The 10,979-nt window shown below is 43.8% G+C and overlaps 2 protein-coding genes across 2 annotated transcripts in view; both read right to left on the bottom strand.

The window, feature by feature from the left end:
• Positions 1 to 759: 759 nt before the first annotated feature.
• MONOS_15223 (uncharacterized protein) lies at positions 760 to 3,393 on the bottom strand (the record flags this gene model as incomplete). The annotated part of the gene is made up of 3 exons (XM_067868089.1): positions 760 to 773; positions 932 to 3,220; positions 3,282 to 3,393. 3 exons carry the CDS (start codon positions 3,391 to 3,393, stop codon positions 760 to 762), a joined length of 2,415 nt encoding a protein of 804 aa, XP_067718544.1.
• Positions 3,394 to 5,794: 2,401 nt separating this feature from the next.
• The window catches only part of MONOS_18482 (uncharacterized protein), a gene marked incomplete at both ends in the record, with an annotated part of 5,756 nt that continues 571 nt past the window's right edge, over positions 5,795 to 10,979 (bottom strand). The window contains 13 exons of the mRNA XM_067871505.1: positions 5,795 to 6,338; positions 6,512 to 6,685; positions 7,206 to 7,378; positions 7,555 to 7,832; positions 7,903 to 8,075; positions 8,249 to 8,385; positions 8,599 to 8,773; positions 8,949 to 9,136; positions 9,256 to 9,424; positions 9,484 to 9,569; positions 9,640 to 9,813; positions 10,300 to 10,613; positions 10,686 to 10,857. Coding sequence (XP_067718543.1) covers positions 5,795 to 6,338; positions 6,512 to 6,685; positions 7,206 to 7,378; positions 7,555 to 7,832; positions 7,903 to 8,075; positions 8,249 to 8,385; positions 8,599 to 8,773; positions 8,949 to 9,136; positions 9,256 to 9,424; positions 9,484 to 9,569; positions 9,640 to 9,813; positions 10,300 to 10,613; positions 10,686 to 10,857 — 2,757 coding nt within the window. The remainder of the gene's footprint in view (positions 6,339 to 6,511; positions 6,686 to 7,205; positions 7,379 to 7,554; positions 7,833 to 7,902; positions 8,076 to 8,248; positions 8,386 to 8,598; positions 8,774 to 8,948; positions 9,137 to 9,255; positions 9,425 to 9,483; positions 9,570 to 9,639; positions 9,814 to 10,299; positions 10,614 to 10,685; positions 10,858 to 10,979) is intronic.

Genomic DNA, 10,979 nt, shown 5'->3' with positions numbered 1-10,979 from the left:
TTAAAATTTATCTTTGAATTATTTGTTTGTTTCATTTGAATGATTAAAGTTTGAATTCAAAATAAGAAACAAAATGTTTGGATAATGAAAAGAAAGAATAAATTAATAAAAAAACAAAAAAGAAATAATAAAACAAAGAAAAAAAGGAAATATTAAGACAAATTTTCTTTTTTTTCTTTATTCTTAATGTTTCTCCATCTGTCATAACAATCTCCTGCAGTTCTATTTTCAAGAAATTTGCTTATTTCAATCCACTTTTCTCCCTTATTTTTGTGTTCTTTCAAAATATCATCTTCTTCTTTTGTCCATATTCTTCTTTTTCTTTTTCCGTTTTTATCTTTTTCTCTTTTCTCAAATTTCATTTTCGTCTCACTTTCATTTTTTAGTTGAATATTTCTTGTTTTCACTTCTTTCTCGACAATATTCCTCTCTTTCATAAAACTCCAAAACATCTCAACCATCTCATTCAATTTTGACTGATCCAATTTCAGAATAAACAACAAATCTTTCCTCGCGATTTCACTCCTCATATTAGATTTTATTTGAAAGTGTGAACTTGATTTACTCTTCTCCAATAGTGGAAGATATTTTAATTTCGCTTTCTCCTCCAAAACTGGCTCTTCTTCTGAGTATTGAGAGAGAGCTCTATGAAACAAGTATCTACACGTATCCGTTGAATTGCGCTTTCCATCTCTTTCCTTTTTCAGCTTGTTCAAAATTTGATGATAGAAATTTACGAAAATAATGTCATCATTCCATTTAATAGGCTGTAACTTAAATCCATGAAATGATTCAGTTCTCAACAACTTCTTTTCAACGAATGATTTTTTCCTCTTGTCAGAACTTGTCATTATTACTCGAGAAGCAATAAAATTTTGTGATGCAGATTTTTTCACATACACCATTTGTGACCTTGAATATGGAATCCAACCAGCAATAAATGCACATGTTTCAAGAATTGAATTTCTTTTCTCTTTGTTTGAACCAGCATTCATCAAAGCAGAGCATAAGAATCCACTGCGAAATGAATGAAACCCGAAATTTTCTGGAGGAAAACCAGCAAGTTCCAGTCTCTTCTTCAATCTGGTTCTCATTGTTTCTGAACTCCAGCTCCAAATTAATTCTTCTGATTTTTCTTTCAAAGGCCACTCTTCTTTATTAAATAAGTCCTTACCAAACTTTTGAAGAATGTGCTGTCTCATCCAGTACACAGCATCTAGTGATTTGTTTTCTTCTGTTTGGTTTTCAAGCAGAACTATGTGATTCCACTTGTCATTTCCCTTATTTCTCATTAGTCGAATTTTTAAAAAAATAGAATCATCTTCGATAATTACTTGTCTTACATCACAGAGCCTCACATTTCCGCATGTGATGGCTCTGGCTCCAGTGTGAAGTGCGAAAAGAAAAAGAGAGCACTCCTCAGCTTTTGACATGAAGTAATCTGGTATGCTTTGAACTAAGTATTTAACATCAAATGTCATCAAGGGCTCTTTCCCTTCACCCTTTTGTTTTAAAGATTTATCCCTTCTCATTTCATTCACTATGAGGTTTAATTCTGTGTTCAGCTGAACGTCAATAGGCTTGTTATACATTTTCACTTGTATTCGTTTCAATGATGGAAGGACAACAGCATAGATGGATCCAACACAGTATCGACAATCGTAAGCCAAAAAACGAATGAATCCTCTCACACACTCCAGCATCATTGGAAACGGCTTGAAGTCCATATCCTCAGCAAAATAATCATACAACCGCAACACCCATGCATGCTTATGCAATGTTGACTGTGCATATTTCCTCTGATGAAGGAAATGCTCAGCAATATTTTGTTTTTTTTCGTTTGTCAATCCAACATCCATAAGTGTTTGTCTGTTTCTTTCTTTATCAAGTCTCAAATTTTGCTTGCCATATTCGTCCGACATGTTCTCATAGCCTTTGTTTCCATGTTCTTTGGGAATGTATTGAGTGATTTCTTTATCTTTGTGATTCAAGTTCTCTTCTGAAAATGCAACCAAACCTGAATCTGCGACTTTTCTTTTCAGTGCCCTTTTACGCAAAAATTGTTCTTCGGACACAAACTTTCCTTGTTGTTTGAGTTCCTGAATCTTTGCTTCCACAATATCTGAATGAGATAATTCCTCCTCCAAACAATCATTCTCGCACAATTGCTCCTTCTCAAGTTGGATTTTTTCAAGCAACTCCTTCTCTTCGTTCATTTTCTTTTCGTAATATTTCATTAACAGATAATGATCTTTCATCTTCGCAACATTAAAACCTTGATCTTCAAGTGATTGAATGTTCACGTCACTTCCGCAGATGTCATTCGTAGTTGATTCTTGATCCTTTTCTTTGGTGGTTATGTCAGACAATAATTCCTTTGATGAATCCTGATTGATCGAGTTTTCAGATAAATCTGCTGGGTTATTTTCTGCTTCACAGACAAGTTTTTCCTTTTTATCACTTTGTTCAACATTAGTATGATCCACAGTTGTCTCCTCCTGTTCATATTCATCATCCGAGTCAACAATTTCAATGCATTGAACCTTTTTCTTCTGAACAGTTATAATTTTATTTTCCGCTGTTTGTTGATCACAACTCAAATGTTTCTGATCAGAATTTTCATGATCAGATTTGTCATTTTCTATTTCGCAAGATTTTCTTTCCAAATGGGTTTCAAATGACGTATTCTCTTCTGAATGGTGATCTGGTCCAATCGATACATCATTTTCTTCGAGATATTCTTTTTGTCCAGTTAAACTTTTATGTCTCTGTTCAAAAGTTTTCAAGAAGTTGAACGTTTTGATGAATCCTTCAGCTTTATCATCAGAATCTTCATGATCATCTTCTGAACTACTATCCTCTTCGTAAGAATCTTCGTCTGACATTTGCTCATCATCTGTATCGTCAACAATTCTCCTTTTTGAGCTCGCTTCATCAGTAATAACACAATGATTCGATCGTTCTTTATTTTCATTGCTTTGAATGTGATTTCCCATCAAAAAACTGCTTCTGCTGTTTCTCATTCGTAAACTGCTGCTTTTTCTTCGATTCAAAACAATTCTTCTAATTTGATCATCATCTTCATCTTCTTCTGAATCTTGCTTTTCACCAAGCCATGCTTCTCGAACAAGTTTTGAGCTTTTCCTCTTTTCAGCTTGCGGCATTAATTCGTCAACATCTCCTTCTTCTTCCATTTCAACAATTTCATGGGATTCAATTGCTATTCACATATTTTTTAAAAAGAAAATTTCATAGTTATTATTTCTAAAAAACGGTCAAACTTTTGTTTTTTTTGTAATTCTCGTAGAATTCTTCAATAAAACTTTGCAATTCGCTTGCTGTTGGAATTTCAAACTCTTCGTCTAACGAAGGGCTTTCTTCGGTTTGATCCATATTTTTGAAGTATAAGAAAACTGATCATATAATCCAAACTTTTGCAATAAAGAGTGAAGAGTTCAAGTCAAAAGGCACGTAGAGCAGTTCAGATAATTTTCTGCAACACTGACATTGATAGTTTGCAATTTCATCATTAATCGAACTCGAAAAGACAGATGAAAATTTTTAATTGTGAAACAAGATGCTTTTGCAATAAATATCATGAGCTTTTACAGTAAAATGCACGTGATTTTAAAGTTGATGCAATACCTACATATTTGCTTTATTTTGGAAGCTGGAACTTTGAGAATAGAAAAGCCAAAAGAGAAAGATCTATCAAATGTCATTAGGAGAGAAGCAATGATTATATGCAAAAGAATGATTATCTCTAAAGATTTTGAGAATTGGAAAGCCATTTGTGAAATTTAATTGGGAGAATTATTTATTTGTGGATGAACAATATTCAAATTTGATTATTCCGAGCATTTGATTTTATCATCGATTCCAATGGATTATAACAAACTTTATTAAATGGATAACCGAAGAATGCGATTATGAATTTTTACATCCAAACAGAATTTCATTGAAGTTAATGAATAAGATTTGAACAGTTTAATTGAAACTTTTGTCATAATTGAGAAACAAGGTTTGTATTATATTGTTTCAAATTTATAAAGTACTGATTATGAAATATTAATTTCATATAATTTTTATTTTGATTTTGTTTAATAATGAATGGATAAAGAGAGAAATATTTCGAAAATATTTTGAACAGAAAAATGGAACATATTGTTTTAACGGATTATTGTATTACTCACAACAAATTGCGCATTATGGAAGTTATTTCTGATCCAATAGAAGATATTCGAAACATATTGAAAAAATTTGCGAAAATGATAAATGAATACGAAGGAATTTGAAAAAGGATGAATGTTTGATCCATATTCATCAAATGATTGAGCAATGAGTGATGAAGCAACGGAAATATATGATTTATGAAGAGTTGGAATATTACACAAAGTGTGTCTTTCATAAATTTGTCATTTTAATTTGCTTCATCTATTTTATTCATTTTTAAAAGAAAGTTGAAGAACAAACGATGTTGCCTGAAGTTTGGCAGATTGAAAGAAATATCATATTATCATTTGATTAATCTTTGATGAAAAGTGTTTGGAGCAATATATTTGATTGAATTATTAAATTTTTTCAATTTCATATTTTATTCAGAAACAATTCAATATGATGATTTAAAGACATTTGGAAATAGAAAATTCAAATCTTTAAAAATTCATTTGAATGATATTTTATGATGCAGGAAATAATAGAAATCCATTCATAAAAAAATAATTTGCAATTGACATCAATGAACAATAATATCGGAAATTATGTCCTGAAAAAATATCATGATCGTTGTCAATGTGGTTTGTTATCTGTTTATGATATATCAAAATGAAAATATAATATTTGTAATTATCATTTTTTTTACCATTTCGTAACAAATAGCAATTAATAATTGTGAACCTAATAAAACATATTGTTTCAATGCTAAAAATTATGTTTATTTATTTGCAAAGATGAAGCAAAAATTGTATTCTATCATAATTACAACAAACAGCTTCAGTAAAATAATTTGCGAATGGAACACTTTTATTGCATACAGGATATTCAAATTGCATATCGAATGGAGTTAATTTGAAAGGTTTGTGCATAACATTTTTGTGTTACAATTAAACAAGCTGATTTTATTTTTAAAAATTGAAAGAATAACATATTCAATAAGAAGCAAGAAATTAATCTGAAATAACTCATCGTATATTTCATATTAAGTGTAATGAATAATTAATGACATATCGATAAAAATTATAAAAAAAAATGACATCCTTGAAAAAGAATGCGAAGCTTTTTTCCGCCCCGAACACAAAAAATTTTTGAAACGCGCGATATAAGCGCGTTTCAAAAATTTGGTGTGAGGGCGGGGAAAAAAGCGAGCGGGGCAAAATGTCGGGGCCGCGGGGAGGGAACGTCTGGTGGGCGGGGGAGATTTTTCGGGAAAATACTGTTCGCAGTATTCTCAAAAAATCCCCCCTTTTTCCCACTGACCCCCCTCTTTTCCGCCCTTTCCTCCCAACACCTCCCTCAGCACCCCAACCACACTTCCGCCCTCTCCCCCACAAACAACCACACCCCCCACACTCTCCAAATCCACCACCCGCTCTGCCCGCACTCGCCTCCTCCGCCCCCCACAAAAAAAATACAGGTCATTTTTCCCCTTTGACCGGGAAAAACCCTGTATTTTCGCCTTCAAAAATTTGGTGTGAGGGCGGGGAAAAAAGCGAGCGGGGCAAAATGTCGGGGCCGCGGGGAGGGAACGTCTGGTGGGCGGGGGAGATTTTTCGGGAAAATACTGTTCGCAGTATTCTCAAAAAATCCCCCCTTTTTCCCACTGACCCCCCTCTTTTCCGCCCTTTCCTCCCAACACCTCCCTCAGCACCCCAACCACACTTCCGCCCTCTCCCCCCACAAACAACCACACCCCCCCACACTCTCCAAATCCACCACCCGCTCTGCCCGCACTCGCCTCCTCCGCCCCCACAAAAAAATACAGGTCATTTTTCCCCTTTGACCGGGAAAAACCCTGTATTTTCGCCTTCAAAAATTTGGTGTGAGGGCGGGGAAAAAAAGCGAGCGGGGCAAAATGTCGGGGCCGCGGGGAGGGAACGTCTGGTGGGCGGGGGAGATTTTTCGGGAAAATACTGTTCGCAGTATTCTCAAAAAATCCCCCTTTTTCCCACTGACCCCCTCTTTTCCGCCCTTTCCTCCCAACACCTCCCTCAGCACCCCAACCACACTTCCGCCCTCTCCCCCCACAAACAACCACACCCCCCACACTCTCCAAATCCACCACCCGCTCTGCCCGCACTCGCCTCCTCCGCCCCCACAAAAAAATACAGGTCATTTTTCCCCTTTGACCGGGAAAAACCCTGTATTTTCGCCTTCAAAAATTTGGTGTGAGGGCGGGGAAAAAAGCGAGCGGGGCAAAATGTCGGGGCCGCGGGGAGGGAACGTCTGGTGGGCGGGGAGATTTTTCGGGAAAATACTGTTCGCAGTATTCTCAAAAAATCCCCCTTTTTCCCACTGACCCCCTCTTTTCCGCCCTTTCCTCCCAACACCTCCCTCAGCACCCCAACCACACTTCCGCCCTCTCCCCCCACAAACAACCACACCCCCCCACACTCTCCAAATCCACCACCCGCTCTGCCCGCACTCGCCTCCTCCGCCCCCCACAAAAAAAATACAGGTCATTTTTCCCCTTTGACCGGGAAAAACCCTGTATTTTCGCCTTCAAAAATTTGGTGTGAGGGCGGGGAAAAAAGCGAGCGGGGCAAAATGTCGGGGCCGCGGGGAGGGAACGTCTGGTGGGCGGGGGAGATTTTTCGGGAAAATACTGTTCGCAGTATTCTCAAAAATCCCCCTTTTTCCCACTGACCCCCCTCTTTTCCGCCCTTTCCTCCCAACACCTCCCTCAGCACCCCAACCACACTTCCGCCCTCTCCCCCACAAACAACCACACCCCCACACTCTCCAAATCCACCACCCGCTCTGCCCGCACTCGCCTCCTCCGCCCCCCACAAAAAAAATACAGGTCATTTTTCCCCTTTGACCGGGAAAAACCCTGTATTTTCGCCTTCAAAAATTTGGTGTGAGGGCGGGGAAAAAAGCGAGCGGGGCAAAATGTCGGGGCCGCGGGGAGGGAACGTCTGGTGGGCGGGGGAGATTTTTCGGGAAAATACTGTTCGCAGTATTCTCAAAAAATCCCCCCTTTTTCCCACTGACCCCCCTCTTTTCCGCCCTTTCCTCCCAACACCTCCCTCAGCACCCCAACCACACTTCCGCCCTCTCCCCCACAAACAACCACACCCCCCACACTCTCCAAATCCACCACCCGCTCTGCCCGCACTCGCCTCCTCCGCCCCCCACAAAAAAAATACAGGTCATTTTTCCCCTTTGACCGGGAAAAACCCTGTATTTTCGCCTTCAAAAATTTGGTGTGAGGGCGGGGAAAAAAGCGAGCGGGGCAAAATGTCGGGGCCGCGGGGAGGGAACGTCTGGTGGGCGGGGGGAGATTTTTCGGGAAAATACTGTTCGCAGTATTCTCAAAAAATCCCCCCTTTTTCCCACTGACCCCCCTCTTTTCCGCCCTTTCCTCCCAACACCTCCCTCAGCACCCCAACCACACTTCCGCCCTCTCCCCCCACAAACAACCACACCCCCCCACACTCTCCAAATCCACCACCCGCTCTGCCCGCACTCGCCTCCTCCGCCCCCCACAAAAAAAATACAGGTCATTTTTCCCTTTGACCGGGAAAAACCCTGTATTTTCGCCTTCAAAAATTTGGTGTGAGGGCGGGGAAAAAAAGCGAGCGGGGCAAAATGTCGGGGCCGCGGGGAGGGAACGTCTAGTGGGCGGGGGAGATTTTTCGGGAAAATACTGTTCGCAGTATTCTCAAAAATCCCCCTTTTTCCCACTGACCCCCTCTTTTCCGCCCTTTCCTCCCAACACCTCCCTCAGCACCCCAACCACACTTCCGCCCTCTCCCCCACAAACAACCACACCCCCCCACACTCTCCAAATCCACCACCCGCTCTGCCCGCACTCGCCTCCTCCGCCCCCCACAAAAAAAATACAGGTCATTTTTCCCCTTTGACCGGGAAAAACCCTGTATTTTCGCCTTCAAAAATTTGGTGTGAGGGCGGGGAAAAAAGCGAGCGGGGCAAAATGTCGGGGCCGCGGGGAGGGAACGTCTGGTGGGCGGGGAGATTTTTCGGGAAAATACTGTTCGCAGTATTCTCAAAAAATCCCCCTTTTTCCCACTGACCCCCCTCTTTTCCGCCCTTTCCTCCCAACACCTCCCTCAGCACCCCAACCACACTTCCGCCCTCTCCCCCCACAAACAACCACACCCCCCCACACTCTCCAAATCCACCACCCGCTCTGCCCGCACTCGCCTCCTCCGCCCCCCACAAAAAAAATACAGGTCATTTTTCCCCTTTGACCGGGAAAAACCCTGTATTTTCGCCTTCAAAAATTTGGTGTGAGGGCGGGGAAAAAAGCGAGCGGGGCAAAATGTCGGGGCCGCGGGGAGGGAACGTCTGGTGGGCGGGGGAGATTTTTCGGGAAAATACTGTTCGCAGTATTCTCAAAAAATCCCCCCTTTTTCCCACTGACCCCCCTCTTTTCCGCCCTTTCCTCCCAACACCTCCCTCAGCACCCCAACCACACTTCCGCCCTCTCCCCCCACAAACAACCACACCCCCCCACACTCTCCAAATCCACCACCCGCTCTGCCCGCACTCGCCTCCTCCGCCCCCCACAAAAAAAATACAGGTCATTTTTCCCCTTTGACCGGGAAAAACCCTGTATTTTCGCCTTCAAAAATTTGGTGTGAGGGCGGGGAAAAAAGCGAGCGGGGCAAAATGTCGGGGCCGCGGGGAGGGAACGTCTAGTGGGCGGGGGAGATTTTTCGGGAAAATACTGTTCGCAGTATTCTCAAAAAATCCCCCCTTTTTCCCACTGACCCCCCTCTTTTCCGCCCTTTCCTCCCAACACCTCCCTCAGCACCCCAACCACACTTCCGCCCTCTCCCCCACAAACAACCACACCCCCCACACTCTCCAAATCCACCACCCGCTCTGCCCGCACTCGCCTCCTCCGCCCCCACAAAAAAATACAGGTCATTTTTCCCTTTGACCGGGAAAAACCCTGTATTTTCGCCTTCAAAAATTTGGTGTGAGGGCGGGGAAAAAAAGCGAGCGGGGCAAAATGTCGGGGCCGCGGGGAGGGAACGTCTGGTGGGCGGGGGAGATTTTTCGGGAAAATACTGTTCGCAGTATTCTCAAAAATCCCCCTTTTTCCCACTGACCCCCTCTTTTCCGCCCTTTCCTCCCAACACCTCCCTCAGCACCCCAACCACACTTCCGCCCTCTCCCCCCACAAACAACCACACCCCCCACACTCTCCAAATCCACCACCCGCTCTGCCCGCACTCGCCTCCTCCGCCCCCCACAAAAAAAAATACAGGTCATTTTTCCCCTTTGACCGGGAAAAACCCTGTATTTTCGCCTTCAAAAATTTGGTGTGAGGGCGGGGAAAAAAGCGAGCGGGGCAAAATGTCGGGGCCGCGGGGAGGGAACGTCTAGTGGGCGGGGGAGATTTTTCGGGAAAATACTGTTCGCAGTATTCTCAAAAATCCCCCTTTTTCCCACTGACCCCCCTCTTTTCCGCCCTTTCCTCCCAACACCTCCCTCAGCACCCCAACCACACTTCCGCCCTCCCCCCCCACAAACAACCACACCCCCACACTCTCCAAATCCACCACCCGCTCTGCCCGCACTCGCCTCCTCCGCCCCCCACAAAAAAAAATACAGGTCATTTTTCCCCTTTGACCGGGAAAAACCCTGTATTTTCGCCTTCAAAAATTTGGTGTGAGGGCGGGGAAAAAAAGCGAGCGGGGCAAAATGTCGGGGCCGCGGGGAGGGAACGTCTGAGTGGGCGGGGGAGATTTTTCGGGAAAATACTGTTCGCAGTATTCTCAAAAAATCCCCCCTTTTTCCCACTGACCCCCTCTTTTCCGCCCTTTCCTCCCAACACCTCCCTCAGCACCCCAACCACACTTCCGCCCTCTCCCCCCACAAACAACCACACCCCCCACACTCTCCAAATCCACCACCCGCTCTGCCCGCACTCGCCTCCTCCGCCCCCACAAAAAAATACAGGTCATTTTTCCCCTTTGACCGGGAAAAACCCTGTATTTTCGCCTTCAAAAATTTGGTGTGAGGGCGGGGAAAAAAAGCGAGCGGGGCAAAATGTCGGGGCCGCGGGGAGGGAACGTCTGAGTGGGCGGGGGAGATTTTTCGGGAAAATACTGTTCGCAGTATTCTCAAAAATCCCCCTTTTTCCCACTGACCCCCTCTTTTCCGCCCTTTCCTCCCAACACCTCCCTCAGCACCCCAACCACACTTCCGCCCTCTCCCCCCACAAACAACCACACCCCCACACTCTCCAAATCCACCACCCGCTCTGCCCGCACTCGCCTCCTCCGCCCCCCACAAAAAAAAATACAGGTCATTTTTCCCCTTTGACCGGGAAAAACCCTGTATTTTCGCCTTCAAAAATTTGGTGTGAGGGCGGGGAAAAAAAGCGAGCGGGGCAAAATGTCGGGGCCGCGGGGAGGGAACGTCTAGTGGGCGGGGGAGATTTTTCGGGAAAATACTGTTCGCAGTATTCTCAAAAAATCCCCCCTTTTTCCCACTGACCCCCTCTTTTCCGCCCTTTCCTCCCAACACCTCCCTCAGCACCCCAACCACACTTCCGCCCTCTCCCCCCACAAACAACCACACCCCCCACACTCTCCAAATCCACCACCCGCTCTGCCCGCACTCGCCTCCTCCGCCCCCACAAAAAAAATACAGGTCATTTTTCCCCTTTGACCGGGAAAAACCCTGTATTTTCGCCTTCAAAAATTTGGTGTGAGGGCGGGGAAAAAAAGCGAGCGGGGCAAAATGTCGGGGCCGCGGGGAGGGAACGTCTGGTGGGCGGGGGAGAT

The sequence above is a fragment of the Monocercomonoides exilis genome (assembly GCF_001643675.1).
Source record: "Monocercomonoides exilis strain PA203 chromosome Unknown scaffold90-33060, whole genome shotgun sequence".
Classification (NCBI taxonomy): domain Eukaryota; phylum Preaxostyla; order Oxymonadida; family Polymastigidae; genus Monocercomonoides; species Monocercomonoides exilis.
Note: the sequence above shows the minus strand (reverse complement) of the source record. Positions and strands in the feature narration are given on the sequence as shown.